General features: G+C 61.1%; 1 protein-coding gene across 5 annotated transcripts; it reads right to left on the reverse strand.

Annotated features, from left to right (window-relative positions):
- Positions 1-367: 367 nt before the first annotated feature.
- Positions 368-15,968, reverse strand: SLC2A11 (solute carrier family 2 member 11). 5 transcript variants are annotated; one of them, XM_043901202.1, is made up of 13 exons: positions 15,241-15,390; positions 12,278-12,357; positions 11,693-11,791; positions 9,974-10,134; positions 6,854-6,978; positions 5,208-5,337; positions 4,584-4,732; positions 2,789-2,976; positions 2,565-2,675; positions 1,974-2,075; positions 1,816-1,891; positions 1,473-1,600; positions 368-1,253 (listed from the first exon to the last, which is right to left on the reverse strand). In XM_043901202.1, the coding sequence occupies exons 1-13, from the start codon at positions 15,368-15,370 to the stop codon at positions 1,053-1,055; spliced, it is 1,680 nt and encodes a 559-aa protein (XP_043757137.1). In that variant the 5' UTR covers positions 15,371-15,390; the 3' UTR covers positions 368-1,052. The 5 variants fall into 5 exon arrangements, with proteins under 5 accessions (XP_043757137.1, XP_043757139.1, XP_043757136.1 ...); XM_043901201.1 differs by having other exon boundaries at positions 917-1,253; positions 1,816-1,894; XM_043901204.1 differs by lacking the exons at positions 12,278-12,357; positions 15,241-15,390 and adding an exon at positions 15,446-15,966.
- Between the last annotated feature and the right edge of the window lie 1,299 nt (positions 15,969-17,267).

Consider the following 17,267-nt stretch of genomic DNA (forward strand, 5'->3'; position numbering starts at 1 on the left):
AAAAAAATTTTTTTTAAAATAATGGGCAAAAGATTTGAACAGATTCTTCACCAAAGGAGACCTGTGCATGGCGTGCCATTTGTGTTAGTATGTAAACAGATGCTCAGCGTCATTACCCATCAGGGAAATCCCACAATTACGCCACGAGGTGCCACTACACTCAGGAGGATGGCTGGATTGAAGAGACTGATGATGCCAAGTGCTGAGGAGGACTTGGAGGCTCTAGAAGTCTTGTGGATGGCTAGTGGGAATGTAAAACAGTATAATCACTCTGGAAAAGTTTCTTCTACCGGTAAACATGCATTTATTATTATACTCAGCAATTCACTAACCCAAAAGAAATGAAGGCACATGTCTATACAGCTTGTGCAGAAATGTTCACAGCAGGTTTATTCATCGTGGTCAACAATTAAAAACAGTCCAAATGGGTTACTAAATCACGGTACATCCATACACTGAAATACTACTCAGCCACACAAAGGGATATGTGCTAATACATGCAACAATATGCATGAATTTCAAAGACTTTATCTGGAGCAAGACCAGACATAGACACATACACACAGTGTGGAATTTTTGTCAAATTGTCTGGAAAAGAAATCTGACCTCCAGTGACAGAAGGCAGGACCAATGTTGCGTGGGGTGGGGGGGATACTGATCACAAAGAGGCGGGAGGAATGATGTGAATGGTCTCCCTTGGTCAAGGTGGTGGTTCACAGGTGTGCACACCTGTCAAAACTCATCAAATGTACACTTACTGTGAATGCATTTTATTGTATGTAAATTATACCTCAATGAAGTTGATTTTAAAAAAAATCAATTCCTCAGAAAATCCTTTTGTGACCATGCCCCTCTCAAAGTTTTCCCAAGCTGTATTTTCTTCCCCTGTGTTTCTCTGAGTTTATGTTTTTGTTGGTTTCCTGCCAACAGCCTCCAGACAGGGGGCGCCGAGAGGCCCCCGAAACCGTCCCTCTGAGGCTGAGCACCAAGCCTGCACACCCAGGGGCCCCGCAGGAGGCCAGCCCCGGGCCCGCCCCCACCGCGCCGCCGGTCTACAGCTCCGTGGACCTGACGACCTCGGGGCCAGCCCACGCCGGGCCTCGGCCCCTCCCTGGGAAGTTGAGTCTGTGCAGCTCCTCCGAGATCTCCATGAAGCTCTTGCCTCTGGTCTCGGGGAGGAAGAAGCCCGAGTACACGGCCGTGCAGACGCAGACACAGAGGAAAGGCACATAGATGAAGTGGGACAAGCCCTCCTGGGGGTTGAAAGAGACCCCAGGCCTGCTGTGGCCCATGGAGACCCTGCCGCACGGGCCCTGGCGAGGGCCTCCACCCTCTTGACTCAAGTGACCCCATCCCCCTTCAGGCTCACACTCCCTGGATGGATGGAGCCTCCTTGGGGCAGGGGGGTTCTCACGCAGACAGGGACAAAACAAAGGCAGGCCCCTCCGGGGGGCAGGGGCAGGCAGGCCTACCATGATGAAGGGGAACGCCAGCCCCACCAGGAACAGCATGGTCCACATGAGCGCCCCGCAGACCATGTAGGCAGCAGGCCGGGCCATCTGATCAAACAGCTCCGTGGCCAGGATCCCGGTCACCCCGGCTGGAAGGGGTACTGCCAGTCAGGGCTCCCTGGCCTGCCTCCCCCCACCTTGCCCCCGGACAAGAAAGTGGGCCCCCCCCAGCCTTCCTCCAGCCACAGGGAGTGTGTGTGGGGGGGTGAGGATTAGGGTTAGGCACACCCACCCATCCTTCACCCAGACACCCCTGGTCCTTCAGCCAGGCCCAGCGGAGGGAGCCCCCGGGGCCCCAACTCACCAGGGCCGATGCCAAAGCTGAGGATGGAGGCAAAGATGCAGGCCATGGCCAGGTAGGGCATCCAGGAGAAGGAGCCCTGCTGGCAGGGGGAGGGGTGAAGGGAAAGTGGGAGGGGCCCAGACCCCACCCCCCAACTCCGGCCCAAAGGGCCCAGCTACCTGGAGGCACAGGGCCACTGTGAAGACGCTCCCCCAGCAGGTCATCAGGCCGTATCCCCCTGTCAGCAGCACCCGCCGGCCCGCCCTCTCAATCACCAGGCACTGGGAAGGGAAGGAGCCCTGGCTGACTCACCGCTGCAGCCCAGGGCAAGGTCCCCTAGGCCGCCGGCCGCAGTGGGCAGGGGCATCAGGCAGAAGCTGGGGAGGGGGGTGGGCGCGGTTTAGCACTTCGTGGATTAGGACATTATTAATTATGCAGAGGGCCTCGGTCACTCAACCCCCATTCAGTTTCTCCATCTCAAAATGGTGGTGTGAGCACCCGGAAAACAGTAGGTGCTCAATAAGTGCTCGCTCACTCCCTGCGTTTTAACAAAGTGACCTGAAGTGGAAGTGCCTTAGCTTGGAGGCCTGTGGTGCCTGGAGCATTAGCACCCCGAGGGTCTGCACCCCGACAGTTTGCACCCCAAACGTGAACACCCCGACGGTCTGCACCCCCAGGGTGAACACCCCGCGGGGCGGCATCCCCAAGGTGAGCATCCTGAGGGTCTGCCGCAGGGCTAGGCGCTGGGGGTCAGCCCTCAGCATACTCACGCTGAGCAGCGTCGCCAGCAGCTCGCAGCCCCCGGTTCCGATGGCCACGTACTGGATCTTGTCCTGCGAGATCCCCGCCTGGCTGAACACGGCCAAAGCGTAGGCGTACATCTGCGGGGAGAGGGGCCGCTGCGCGCTGGCTCCCGCCACGCCCGGCCGCGGCCGCCCCAGTTCCCCGCCTTCCCCGCCCGCCCTCACTCCCCGGCCCCGCGCGGCCGGCTCACCGCGTCGTTCCCGCACAGCTCCATGGCTCCGCCCAGCACCACCAGGCTGGCCACCTGCCGCCGCAGCGCGCGCTCCCGGAACAGCTCCCATGGGCGCCGCGCGCGCCCGCCCCGGCAGACGGCGCGCTCCTGCTCCAGCTCCGCCAGCTCCCCGGCCAGGTCCGCGGGGCCCCGCAGCCGCTGCAGCGCTGGGGAGGGGAAGGGGAGGATGGGGAAGGGGGAGGATAGGGGGAGCGGGGTGGGGGGGGGGAGGGGAGGGGGAGGGGGGTGGGGGGGGGAGGGGAGGGGAGGGGAGGGGAAGGGGGAGGATAGGGGGAGCGGGGGGGGGAGGGGGGGGGAAGGGGGGAGGATAGGGGGAGCGGAAGGGGGAGCAGGGGAGGGGAAGGGGGAAGGCAGGGGAGGGACGGGACGGGGGGGGGGGGGAGGATAGGGGGAGCGGGGGGGGGGAGGGGAAGGGGGGAGGATAGGGGGAGCGGGGGGGGGGGAGGGGAGGGGGGAGGATAGGGGGAGCGGAAGAGGGGGCAGGGGAGGGGAAGGGGGAAGGGAGGGGGAGGGGAGGAAAAGGGAGGGGGGAGGGGGAGGAGCAGGGGCAGAGGGCACTGGGCTGAGTCCCCAGCCTCTCGGTGGCCCCCATAGTGAGCTCCCCACACCCAGCTCCTATCTCCTTCCCAGGGCCCCCGGTTCTGGCTGGGGTGATCTTCCCGGCCAGTTCACTTCACAGCCCCATGGACTAGAAAGGCTTTAAGAACTCCAGTGGTCTGCGGGTGCCTCACACAGGACACAGTTGTAGCAGGTTGCCACTACCGCCCCGGCTCTCCGGGGGTCCCCATGCCCACGCCACCCCTGGGGTTGCAGGATTTGGCAGCTGCTCATTGGAGGGACTGATGCTGAAGTTGAAACTCCAATACTTTGGCCACCTCATGCGAAGAGTTGACTCATTGGAAAAGACCTTGATGATGGGAGGGATTGGGGGCAGGAGGAGAAGAGGATGATAGAGGATGAGATGGCTGGATGGCATCACCGACTCGATGGACATGAGTTTGAGTAATCTCCGGGAGTTGGTGATGGACAGGGAGGCCTGGCGTGCTGCGATTCATGGGGTCGCAAAGAGATGGACACGACTGAGCGACTGAACTGAACTGAACCCACTAAGTGGGCGTGTGCACACCGCCCCTTGACTCTGCCCTGTGACTTGCTCTAGCCCGCAGGATTAGCCCAGCTAGGACCGTCCTAGATCAGCCGATGCCCCGCTGACCCTCAAGAGTGACCAAGATGAGCAAAACCTCCAGCAAAAGCAGGCTGGACTGGCTAGCCCCCGCTGACCCTGGCACCCTGGGCCAGCCCGGCTGAAATCAGCAGGGTCATGTAGCCCAGCCCAACAAGTGAATAAGTAGAGGAGGCCACCGTAAAGGATTGCTGTTTTAAGCCGGAGGTTTGGGGATTGTTCCTTGGGCATCCTTACTGTGGCCTTGGCTAGCAGGTGAGCCCACCAGCCTAGCTGGCATTGGGCCCTTGCTCAACCCTTGAGCCCTTGTGCGGGGTTTCATCATCTTGCCTGTGGCTCTTTCTTCACACTCCCGTGGGGCTTCCTGGATGGCAGGGGCTGGGTCTGTCCCCTCCCGCTGCCCTGCCACTCAGGACAGCCCCTGTAAAGAGCATGGAAGGGACGGATGGAGCCTGAAATGAGGGCGCAGAGAGAGCAACAGCTTTTCCCACACGAGAAAGGGACCCGCGCACCCTGACCACATGTGCCCCATGGTCAAGGGTGGTCCGGGGGCCCAGGCCAGAGGCTCACCTGCCTGACAGGCTGCGGGGTCTCCACGGTCAATGAGCAGGTAGCGTGGGCTTTCGGGGAGCAGGGGCAGGGAGGCCAGCTGGAGCGCCCCGGGCACCAGGCAGCTGGCCAGCAGCAGAGGCCAGGCCTGCGGACCACCCAGGAGCTCCCTAGGGAGACAGGAGAGGCTGGGCCAGCGCCTCCTGGCCAGAGCCCTGTTCCCTCCCACCCCCGAGGGCAGCGTCTGCGTTCCCCTGTGCCTCCTCCTAGCCAGCTCTGGGTCGGACACCCAGCTAGGGACGCACGGCAGGGCAGGGCCGTGGCCTCCCCTTATCCTTGGCCACTCCTCTCTCCAGGGCTCTCCCCAGGGCAGCAGGTTCTGCCCTCGCCTCTCTTTTCTGGGACAAACAGTACACGCTCCCGTTCAAAGCCCAAGCCTGCCCCCTGTCCTCTGTCCAGACTTGTCCCTGCTGCCTGGTCCTTTGGGGCTGGAAGAGGCTGACGGACACCCCGCTGGCCAGAAGCCCATGGACGGCTTTCGATGCCTTCGTCCAAGGAAGCCACGTCTGAATCTACTTGGGGGTGGGGGGAAGTTCAGGCTGCCCTCTCACCATTCAGCGTGCGTGGGGCGGGGGGGGCGTGTACCTGAGTCCGACCACCTGACCCATCACGAGCCCCAGGGCGGTGAAGATGGCGGAGGTCATGGCCACGGCCCCTCGGAGCTCCGTGGGGGCGCTCTCCCCCAGGTACATGGGCTGGACGTTCATGCCTACACCTGGCCGTGCAGGGCGATGGTCAGCCACAGGCCGGGCTCCCCCACCCCTGACCCCCACCCCCATCGGCACCCCAGGTTCCCATCCACCGGCCCCCAGTGCTGCTCCCTCAGCCTGAGCGCTCTGGGGGGGTTCCCCGCCCCCCAAACCCCGCCGTCGGGCAAGCAGGACTCCAGTCCTCCCCCAGGACTCCTGGGAGAGAAGCCCTGGTCACCCTTGGGGAGTGGGAGGGGCGGGAGGGAGCGGCGCCCATCAGCTGTAGGCTGTCCCCCTCCCGCCTGCCCCAGAGAGGCACCTGTCCCCCCGTGGGGCGCCGGGACGGGCAGGCGCCGCCCCCCGCCCCGCCCCCGCCCACCCCAGAGGGCAGCAGCTGGCAGTACCAGAGCACCATTGGTCTGCCCGGGAACACGGCTGCGGTGCCCCTGCAGTCCCTCCCTGACCTCGGGTCAGGAAACAGGTCCTCGACAAGGCCCTGCCTCTCTGAGCACTGGTGGGGGAGCTGGGAGGAACGGGGTTGCGCTGATGGCCAGACATTCTCAGAGGTACACTGAGGGAGGGGTTCCTTCTGCGCCAGGAACTCAGGGCACAAAGCCACCGTCTGACCTGGCCCCTCCGTCCCTGAGCGTGGGCGACTGTTACTGACCTCCTTCGTGGCGAAGCTGACGGTGTGTGACCCCTGAGATCAGGCCGTAAGCCTCCCTGGGATTCACTCCTCGCGGGCGCGCACACACACACACACACACACACACACACACACACACACGCATACACACACAGGCTCTCAGCTGCCCATCACTTCCCCTGCAGGAAGCCAGCCGCTGGGCTGTGCGGACACTCAGCAGCCCTGCTGGGAGACCCGCGCAGGCTGGGGAGCATGGCCCCCGGAAACAGCACACAAGGGCGACAGCATCTCAGCAGCAGGCCCACCAGCCACGGCCAAACCTCAGCTGACCACAGCCCCACCTGGCACATTACAGCCTCCCGAGCAGCCCCCGGCTAAGACACTCTGGTTCCTCACCCATAGGAACCGTGAGTGAATCAGCATTGCTGGCTTTAAGCCACTGAATTGTGGAGCGCTTTGTGTCTCAGGAATAGACACCTAATGAGGACATTGGAACCCGGCTGTATAGACAGTAGGCCGTCAAGGGGACTGATGGTGGCGCCCCTAAAAGCCCAGGTGGACACGCTCAAAATTCTGCTCCACCCCCCACCCCTGCACGAGCCTGAGGTCCCTGGCAGGCTCCTCGGCTTCTGTAGGGATGACCAGAGATCTCCTCCTACATGCCTCTACACTTTGACCGCCAGGGAGTTCCCGGCTTAGTCTTCTTGGGATGTTTGTCCTCCCAGCCCTGTAGAGCGTTTCCATTTTCTCTAGATCCACTTTAAGTATCTAGTTATATGAGCCTTTTAAGATAAATCATGAAAAAAAAAACAATGGTGAGCACGCCTGGAAAAGAAATCAGTGAATGAAAGGAATAAGGGGCAACGGGAAGGAAGGGCCCCACGCCCACCCCATACCTGCACTGATGCCCACAAGCAGTCTTCCCAGCATGATCATCTCGAAGGAGCCTGCTCTGCGGCTGAAGCCAAACAGGGCCGCGGCGGCCAGCACGAAGACGTTGTTCACCAGCAGGGACTTCTTCCTTGGGGAAGCAGAACACAGGTGAGGCCCGCTCAGGTTCAGGGCCAAGGGTGACCCCCCCCCCATCCCCAGGACCCTTTCCTGCAGCCGCGGCCAGCCCTGATCACGCCCCTGTGTGTGTGTGTGTGTGTGTGTGTGTGTGTGTGTGGAGTGTGAGCTGCCTGCACAGAAGTGATGCTGGCCACTGCAGCTGGGGTCGCCCACGGCATGCCCCACCCTCAGCCCCAGAGGGTGCATGCCAAGTCGCTTCTGTCACGTCCGACTCTTTGCTACCCCGTGGACTGCAGCCCAGCAGGCTCCTCTGTCCATGGGGTTCTTCAGGCAAGAATACTGGCGTGGGTTGCCACGCCCTCCTCCAGGGGATCTTCCCGACCCAGGGACCGAATCCTGGTCTTCTGCACTGCAGGCAGATTCTTCACCATCTGAGCCACCAGGGAAGCCCCCTGTCCCCAGTACACCCCCAGATTGCTGTCCTTTCTGCCTCTACCAGAGCTTGAACGGGCAGAACTCATATTTTATGGGTTTATCCCTACAGACTGAGCACCACTCTCCTCAAAGTCCTTTGAAAAGCCAAGTGCCTAATATCTTATTTCTCAGACCCAATGAAACCCTGGGAAGGAAAGGAAGGGAAGCCAAGTAACCTCCCGTGTGTCCTCCATTCATTACAGTCACTGCCCAGAACAGGACATCTGGATGGCCCCTGCCCAGCTGGTTCAGCGGGACAGACTGGCAAACTGGGGAGGGGGCACTGGGCCCGTTGGTGGCTCCTCCCACACGAGGCGTTGGCTCTGGGTTCCTGACACTGCGCTCGGAGGCGCCATTCTGAGGTCACCAGGGGAGCTCACAGGAGAGCCTGCAGCTCAGGTCCTGATGGGGAAACGGGCCAGAGGCGGCTGGTAATTTAAAAAAAAAGAAAAGGATGGAAAAATCTCAAATGGCTTCTTTCCAGTTTGGAGGCAGCTTGTCCCACGGTGAGTGTCATCATCTGGGTGATCTGCAAACCCGGGTCCTGTGAGGGGAGTGTTTTCTACTGGGTCCAGACCAACTGCCAGATGCTCTGCCCTTAGACCCTCTAGACTGGGAAGACTGTAGTGCTCCAAGTGCCTCCAGAGAATCAGAATGCAAGACTTCGGACTTTGGAGCAAAGCCACAACTTCAGTGAATTATTATCTTTTTAACCTGAAATAACTCCTGACTGGTCGCTATGCCTTGGTAGAGGAGAAACATCAGACTGGGGTGTCTGGCTGCCGTTTTAGCCAACTGAGTCCCGGCTTTCTGTCACTTGCAGCTGACGCTTGTGTTAAACACCGGAACACGACGTCCTGTGCACCCCTGCCTCTGACAGCGGAGGTTACCTCAGTGATGCCGGGCGAGAGCCCACGGCACCCAGCGTCATCTCAGGGGCCTCGTCATGCAGGAGCCTCCTCACCTCAGAGGGTGGAGCCTGCTAAGGGACCCACACCAGGAGGACTGCCGCACCCACTCCAGCACAAAGACTGGGGTCACCCCGGTGGGCACAGAGCGGCAGCCCGTGGAAGTGCTGAGCCGATACCGTCTGGGAGACCGGAGCATGGACGTCAGCAAGGCGGGCGACAGCGTGAGCGGCTCCAAAACCCCGGAGCAGACCCCTCCCTGTGTTCCCAAGGCTCGGGGTCCTGTGCCCTAAACTGAATTCACCCGCTGGCTTCCTTTCCCTTGGTCTGTCTGTACTCTTTCTTCTGCTTTCTTCCCGTGAGAGGTCCCGAGGGCAGTTAAGTTTACCATCAGCGTGTAGACGGCAGGATATTGACAGGTGAACCGCAGACTGACCGCCTCGTGGAAACCCCGTGTGCGGGCAGGTCAGCTTGGTTGCGTCGGCGCTGGTGGCTGTGGCGAGGCAGTGCCCTGGGCGGGCTCAGGGCGGGAATGGGTACCGTGAGGGGGCACACGTGGGGAGCTGAAGATCCGGGAGAATGGTGCTGACGTGTGCTGGGCGGCCAGCCAAGGAGGGATGGTGGGAGTCCGGCCTGCCTTCTCTCCCGCTGACTCGGCCAGTAACAAGCCGTCTCCCAGCGCTCTGAGCCCGAGTGCAGACGCTGGAGCCGCAGTGTGCCCGGAGCTGACGCGCTCACGGTGACCTCCCCGACCCCCCCAGGACAGCCCAGGCTGCAGGCCTCGGCCCGCCCGCCCCAGGCCCGCACCAGGCCGGGCTTCCGAGCACCTCCTTCGTCAGGTGAGCTGCCTCAGGGCACTCCGCGCTCTCACAGCTTTCCATTCCTCAGTCAGTCTGTCTCCTGCTTGCGACCCAAGAACTGCCTCAGGTGGATACAAAGGGGGGCCTCGGGGAGAAAGCACCTGTTCACGGTCACGTCTAGTCAAAGCCACGGTCTTTCCAGCGGTCATGTATGGACGTGAGAGCTGGACCATGAAGAAAGCTGAGCACAGAAGAATTGACGCTTTTGAACTGTGGTGTTGGAGAAGACTCTTCAGAGTCCCTTGGACTGCAAAGAGATCCAGTCAGTCCATCCTAAAGGCAATCAATCCTGAATATTCATGGGAAGGACTGATGCTGAAGCTGAAACTCCAATACTTTGGCCACCTGATGCGAAGAGCTGACTCATTGGCAAAGACCCTGATGCTGGGAAAGGTTGAAGGTGGGAGGAGAAGGGGACAACAGAGGACGAGATGGCTGGATGGCATCACCGACCTGATGGACGTGAGTTTGAGCAGGCTCCGGGATTGGTGATGGACGAGGAGGCCTGGCCTCGACTGAGCGGTGTTGGGCTGCGTTGTGTTATGCTGTCAGCCGTGGGTCCTTCCTCCCTCCCAGCGCGGACTCTTCCCTCCAACACGTCCCCGGGAAATGTGGGGTTCTCGGTGACGTGGCAGGCAGAGCCAGGGGCCGGTGCGGAGCTGACCGGGGCCAGGGCCTGCTGGGTGTCCTGCCCCCACCCCTCAGCCCGTGGGCTGGGGTGCCCCTCATCGAGAGGCACTCGGGGTCCATGGGAAGCACTCACCTTCCCAGCGTGACGGCCAGGGGCCCAGCGAGCAGCGCTCCCAGGAGACCCCCGAGGGGATACAGGGACACGATGAGGGACCACACGAGCAGGACCAGATGGTCGGGCAGCGGCTGGCCGGTTCGCATCCGCCACGTCTCATTGGTGAATTCCTGAATGTGCTGTGAACACAGATGCCGGTCAGCACCCCCCCACCCTGGGGTGGGGGCTCCCCACAACAGGCCTTCTCCCCCAGGCCCCACCTCCACAGGGCAGGCAGCCTCCCCAGCCACCCTGCCCGCTGTCGGGGGGACAGAACTCCCCTGAGTGCGGGGCGCTGTGCCGTCTTTGTCGCAGTGCGTTCTGGAGCTCAGAGGTGGTCAGTGTCTATGTGGCCCCTCTGAGCCCAGGATCGGCCCCATCTCTCCCCCAGCCCCACCTGGGCCACATCAGTGGGCTCCCCCGTGGGCCAGCTTTCTGATCGACTTGGCCATCGGTGAGCATCAGCAGGGTATCAGAAGAGGCCAGAGGGGCGTTTGTTCCCTGGGCTCCATCCCTGGACGGGAAGTGAGTCTGCTGACAGTTGCTCTATTGCACCCTAACCCTAACCCCGAAGGGTCGGGAGGGCCCCAGTTCCATCCTGGGACCTGTTTTTCCTGCAGCCCCAGCTATGTGACGGGACACGTGACCTTCTCAGTCAGGTGGGTCAGAGGTGGCTTCTATCACTGGGCTGAGAGATGCCGCCTTTCCACGGGCACTTGCTGAGAATGGGCACAGGCCCGGCGAGCTTGCTGGGGACTCAGAGGTGATGGAACCCCAAGAGGGGACCAGCAGGAGGCTGAGTCCAGCTGGGAGCTTGCTGAAGGAAGGCTCCAGGCAGGTGATGGCATCTGGGTAGCTCTTGAGGGGCTTCTGCAGGCGGGGCAGGGAGGGCCTGGCCCACTGGGGGTCTGTGTTTAACTGCTCTGGGCACAGAGTTGGGAGAATCAAGGTGCGAGACAGGCGGACAGGTTCGGACCCCAGGAGGCCTTGGACTTCAGGTAGATGTGTGTGTGTGTGTGTTTATTAGTTTCTCAGTCATGTCTGACTCTTTGCGACCACATGGACCGTAGCCTGCCAGGCTCCTCTGTCCATGGAATTCTCCAACTAAGAAGACTGGAGTGTGTTGACATTCCCCTTTCCGGGAGATCTTCCTGACTCAGGGATTGAACCCGGGTCTCCCGTAGTGCAGACAGATTCTTTATCATCTGAACCCCTAAGGAATGCCTACAGGCACTGGGAGTCACAGATTTCTGAGCAGGGCAGTGGTTTGATCAGACTTGACAGTACCTACAAGGGGAGAGGCTGAAGGCGGGGAGGCCAGTGGGGAGGCTGGGCAAGCAATCCAGGCAGGAAAGATGGGTCTGAACTGGGATCATGGCAGAGACCCAAGGAAAAATGGCTGGAAGCCAGAGACAGTCAGGAAGGACTTGGTGCTTTTCCAGGAGAGAGGGCAGAATCAGGGTGGACCCCTGCCACTGGGGGGATGGGAGCAGTCATCTGCTGACATCAGAGACACAGGAGCATGTGTGAGTTTCAGGAGAGAGGGCAGAGCTGGATTTGAACTCGCAAGGCCTGGGGAACAGCCCAGTGGAGGTGGAGGCGTGGGAGGAAGCTCCACCAAGCAGATGGCGGCCTGCAGATGCAACGTGGGCCGCTGTTAACGCTGGGATGGTAACAGTGGGCATGCAGGGTACGTACCAAGGTCGGGGCATTGATAATGGAGAGGTTGTAGCCAAACTGGAAAGTTCCACCAATGCCAGCTGCACAGATGGTCAGGAGCAGGACCCTGCCCTGAACCTGAGAAGAGAGGAGAGGACCCAGTGACCCACGGCAGCCTCCACCTCCCTCCCGCGGGGCTGGAGCCCACCAGTCCCATATGGCGACCTGTCTGAAGCTGGCGGCGGTGACGCCCCCACTTTGCAGATGAAGAAACAGAGGCAGAGAGGAGGTGCCTGGGTCACAGCCTGGGGCAGGGGGCAGAGACCCCCCCCTCACCTTCTGCTCTGAGCCCGGGATCCCGCTGCCCCTCGGCCCTGACCGCGTTTTCCTGAGACGGACAGCCATTCCCGGCCCCCAGCTCCTTGCCCAGCTGCCCCCGGGGCGTGCCTGCTGTGGCTCTGGGGACCACACTCTGAGCTGGGGCCTCAGGAGAGTGAAGCTCTGCCTCTGGCAGACCGGGATCCCCTGAGTTCAGGGCAGCTGTCTCCACAGACAGGCTGGGTGCCCCCCTCTGTTAAGAGAAGGGGCCACGTGGACCTACACGTGTGGGGACCTGGGAGGCACCTTGAGCCGCAGAGAGCAGCCGCAGCCCTGCTGACGCTGATGGCGACCTCCAGGCTGGGGGGCAGCCGGCGCGCACACACCTGGTGCAACAAGAGGCAGCGTCTCGTCCTAGAGCAGCACCCCGAGACAGGCGGGGGGCTCCCCAAGGCACCCCCAGGAGGCCCAGCCCCCTGGTGCCCCGTTGTCAGGTTGGTAAGTTTTCCTAGGGATTCACCATCTATTTAGAGTTTGCCTCTTATATATACATATTTTTAAGATTTTTTTTCACACTTTTTAAAATTATTTTTAATTGGAGAATAACTGCCTTACAATGTTGTGTTGGTTTCATGAATCAGCTCTAAGTATAAATATATCCCCTCCCTCTTGAGTCTCCCTCCCACCCCCCCCCCACTTAAAGATTTTTTTAATGTGGGTCATTTCTTCAAAGTATTATTAAATTTGTTACAATATTGCTTCTGTTTTATGTTTTGGTTTTTTTTGGCCGAGAGGCATGTGGGATCTCAGCTCCCAGGACCAGGGATCAAACCAGCACCTCCTGCATTGGAAGGTGAAGTCTTAACCACCGGACCACCAGGGAAGTCCCCGTCTTGCCATTTTTTTATTACAAAATAGTATGCTCATTAAGTGGCTTCCCTGGTGGCACAGCGGTAAAGAATCCACATGTACTGCAGGAGATGCAGGAGGCCTGGGTTTGATCCCTGGGTCAGGAAGATCCCCTGGAGGAGGGCAAGGCAACCCACTCCAGTGTTCCTGCCTGCAGAATCCCACGGACAGAGGAGCCTGGTGAGCCAGAGTCCATGGGGCTGCACAGAGTCGGATACGACTGAAGCAGCTTAGCATGCGCGCGCGCGCGCACACACACACACACACACACACACATACTCATTAAATCTTTTGAAAGCTCAGTACACACTGAAGCTTCTCCACTCTTCCAAAGAGCAGTGACCTGCTTCCCTCAGATATTTCACGAGACACTCACAAAGTAGTTAACTATACAAAAATTGGATTGTTGATCTTTTCCTAGTAACTCTACACTACCTTTCTTGTTCTGGAAAATTGTCCCCCAGGTGTAAAGTACTGTGTCATATTTATTACTTCTTTTAATACTTAAATGCAAGTTTCATGGCAGAAGGATGTTTGACTCAGGACTTTGTGAAAAATTTCCAGAACCTGAGGCTACTTACTCGTTCATCCGATGAATACCGAGTGCCTGATCCAGCCAGGAACTGAGCTGGGGGGCAGATATGGGGGCCGGGTGGGGATGGAGGGGTGGAAACAGACCTGCTTTCACTGGATGGTGAGAAACTGGGCTGGGGTGGGGAGGCGGGGGAAAGGGCTCCAGGGCAGGACTGTGCCAAAGATGTTGCCATCAGTCTGTGGGCAGGTTTGTACCGGGCACCCTGGCCGGCCGCCAAGTTCCTACAAGGCTAAGTGACTTCCTCCCAAGCAGGAAGCCACAGAGGGAAGCCAGGTGGGAACCCAGGAGTCCAATCCCGCTGGAGTCACGCAGAAGCTCCCTGCTGGGCTGCCTGCTGGTGAAGAGGCCCACTGGGAGCGCAGATCCGCAGGAAGCAGCAAGTCACCCGGTGAGACCTGAGCCCTTGTGGCAGGGAGGAGGCTGGCGGGTCTCCAAGGCAGCATAAATTACTGAATTCCCTGAGATCGCGCAAGGAGACCGCCTAAGCCTGGGGCGACTGGCCTTGAACAGCCTTCAAACATTACCTATGGTGGGGAGGAGTCATTCAGTGAGTAAAGATGGCTTGCCTCCCCACTCTGGGCAATGAATCTACGGTTCTAGGTGCTGAGGATAACAGCAGTGAACCAAAAAGACGAAATCCGGGATCTTATGGAACCTTCCTTCCAGCGGGGGAATGACAGGCAGTAATAAATGAACAAGAAAAATATGTAGGGTGTTAGCTGGGGCATGAGTTTGAGTAAGCTCCGGGAGTTGGTGATGGGAGGCCTGGCGTGCTGCGATTCATGGGGTCGCAAAGACAAGACTGAGCGACTGACCTGAACTGAACTGCGCTGGTGCAGACACACACACACACACAGAGAAAGGGGAAGGGGAGGGGGCGGGGTCTGGGGCGTGGTCAGGGAAGACGCCCGCAGTCGGGGGCGGGGTGGGGGGGCGTCCCGCCCGAGGTCCCGCACGAGGACCAAGGAGATGAGGGGAGGCGCCGTGCAAGGGTCTGAAGGAACTCCCCTGGCGGGGAACCCCCCCGGGGTGGGGAGGTGGGCGGTGTGAACGTGCTCTTCCGGATGCCTGGCTCCCTGGGTGAAGCAGGAGGTGACGGGAGACGGAGTTTAGGGGGAGCGTGGAGGAGATGAAGGTGGGAGACAGGCCCCGGACGGGACGAGGAGCGGGTGCAGTGGCCAGGGGCTCCTGCGTCTAAGGGCGCTGTCCGGCTCGCACGAGAACCTAAGGGATGCTGGTGGGGGCAGGTCCAGCACCCTGCGCCCCAGCCAGACCTTCGGCCGAAGCGGACCCGAGTGGACGGCGAGGCGCTTGTGCGGTGGGCTTTTGCGAAGGCTGGAGCAAGGCGCGCCTTAACGCGCGCGCAGGCGCACAGGGTGTGAGGGGGTGGGGGGCCCGCGAGCGGGTCTCCAGGGTCCGAGGCGGTATCCGGGATGAGGCGGCTCGCGCGCATCCTCCATCCCCCCGTTTCTGCGGCTCCGAGGGCCAGCCCGGGCCCACCTCTGCAGACCGGAAGGGAGCTCCGATCCGGGGACTTCTCGCCCAACAAACAGCCTGCCTCCCCCCCCCCCCCCCCCCCCCCCCCCGCAGGTCTTGGCTGGCGGCTCTGATCAGCGCGCTCGGGACTTGCCCGAAATCCCAGCCCTGGTTCGCCGAGCCCTGCCCCGCTGCGGCCTCCGGACCGACTCTCTGCCGGCCCCTGCCGCGCCCTTCTGTGGACCTCCGCCGCGGCCCCTTCCGGCCCCTCTTCGGGGCCGCCTCTCACCTCCATCTGGCGCCCCCGCCCTCTGCCAGGTTCCGGGAGACCCCTGTCCCCGGGAGGGCCCCGTCCCCGGGAGGTCTCCGTCCCCGGGCACTCTGAGGCCGAGCCCTTGATTCTGCGCGGACATCCCCATGCTCCTCCAGCCCAGGTGTCCCCGCCCTTTCCACGGAGGAGGGGCAGGATTCGGAGGGACGAAAGGCCGACCCACCAGTCTCTGGAGCGCTCTCATCTGTCCGTCTCCGGCAGAGCCGCGGACTAGGAACCCGGATGGGAGAGCGGGTCTCGGGTTGCAGCCCAGGCATACATTGTGTGCGAAGCCGCGCTGGCCCCGGAGACAAGATGAGTCCAGTCCAGCGGACTTTGTCAAGTGAGCAACTACTGGGTCCGCTGGGCCGGATTAATCTTTCATTTCCTAGGGCTTCTCAGGTCCTGCTTGAATCCAGGAGGTGGATTAAGGTCAAACCTAAACCAGACCTGCCAAAGATGCTATTTGTGGTCATGGAAACATAGACCCAAAAGTCACCCCAGGAGGTCATCTGAGCGAAGACGGTGACAGGACACACACCGCAAGGGATGATGCAGTATTCCTCTTGCTCCTGCTTGGGTTTTATTTTCGTTGCTCTGAACTTTTGAAGCGTCATGCATTTTTAAGGAAAAATACACAAGATAAAATATTAGCAATTGCTAAGTGCTCGCTTCTCTGCATCTCTTGAGATGATCCACTGCCGAAATAGCACCCGCTCCGCCTCCCTACGCCCCCGACCGCCAGATGCCGCCTGGACACCTCGCTGGAGTCAGCTCCCCCACCCCCACCCCCTCAGTGTGGGCTCCCCAGACACTAATTATTATCCTTGAGCAAGGAAGCTTGAGGTTTCTCTTCGGCAAACATTAACGGCGAGTTTAACCTTCAGCATGTGAAAGTCAAGGGTGTGAGTGTTGGTGGCTGCCCGGTGCTGCTGACGAATCCTCTCAACACCCCACACCAGGTGGCTTCAGCCTCCCTTACGGAGGAGTCCCTGAGACTCCACAAGGGGGAGCCCGCATCCTGTACCCCGCAGCCGTGCTGGAAGTCCCGGCTGGGCTGTCAGATCTCAAGTGCGGTGCAGCAGACCCTGCGGGATGGGGCGGCCAAACCACGCCCGAGTCGGGGGAGCGGGGACAGCTGCCTCCCCCGCGGGCCTTCCCGCGTGGATTCCCACCCAGCGTCGGTTTCCCGGGTGGGAAGGCGGAGAAGGCAGCAGGGGAGGAGGGGCGGCCTGCCCACGGCCACCGTGCTCAGGACCTCCGCGCCCGCGTCCAGCGGGGGTGGTGGCGCCCCTTCCCAGCCCTGGGAGCCAGGCACGCTCGCTTCAACACGCCAGAGCCTCTTACTCTGCAGACTGGGAAACTGAGACCCAGAGTGGCGGGGAGGGCGGAGGCCGGGGAGGCCCGTGCCCAGCATTCAGCGGGAGGCGGGAGCAGCAAGGCTCGCACCGCAGGCGATCGATACCGCAAAGCCGGCTGGAGGGCTCCATCAGGTCCTTGCCGGAAAAAGCCACTGGCTGCTTCTAGCCCCGCAGAAGCGGCAGGGCCGCCTGGTTGACCCAAGCCCGTCCCCAGATGAGGCCTTCATCACTACCCGGGCTCGGGGACCTCCCCAGAGATGTGGCCTCCAGACCCGTGGGTGACCCGTCCAGCCTGCCTCCGGGCGCCAGCTCCCAGGGACCCACCCACGCCGCGGAGACCCTCTCTGGCTGCGAGGGGCCGACAAAGCCTGCGCTGCCAGTGTCGGCGCAGCGGGACCTTCTGGGGCTCTGTGGCGTAGACAAAGAGGCTTGAGCTGGCGCCCCACCAGGCGCCGGGCCCTCCAGCGGGAGCTGACCCCGCAGCTCCTGGCCGAGTCTGGGCATCCCCGGTTCCGCGAGCCCCGGGTGATTTCGCTTCCTCTGTCCAGCTCACCTAGCCCGCGCCTGGCCGGTGAGCCAGGGCCTTGGAAGGTCTGCTACCCAGCCCACCCTGCCTCTGCCTCGCTGCCTGCCTTCCCTCTCTGA

Source organism: Cervus elaphus, chromosome 5 (genome assembly GCF_910594005.1).
Source record: "Cervus elaphus chromosome 5, mCerEla1.1, whole genome shotgun sequence".
In the NCBI taxonomy this organism is placed as follows: Eukaryota; Metazoa; Chordata; class Mammalia; order Artiodactyla; family Cervidae; genus Cervus; species Cervus elaphus.

Coding starts and splice junctions, on each gene's coding strand:
- SLC2A11 (XM_043901201.1), bottom strand. CDS start 15,370: ATGGGGATGTCCGCGCAGAATCAAGGGCTCGGCCTCAGAGTGCCCGGG. Junction 10,135..11,692: donor TTATCAATGCCCCGACCTTG/GTACGTACCCTG, acceptor CTGTGTTCACAG/CACATTCAGGAATTCACCAA. Junction 1,254..1,472: donor TGGCGTTCCCCTTCATCATG/GTAGGCCTGCCT, acceptor TTCAACCCCCAG/GAGGGCTTGTCCCACTTCAT.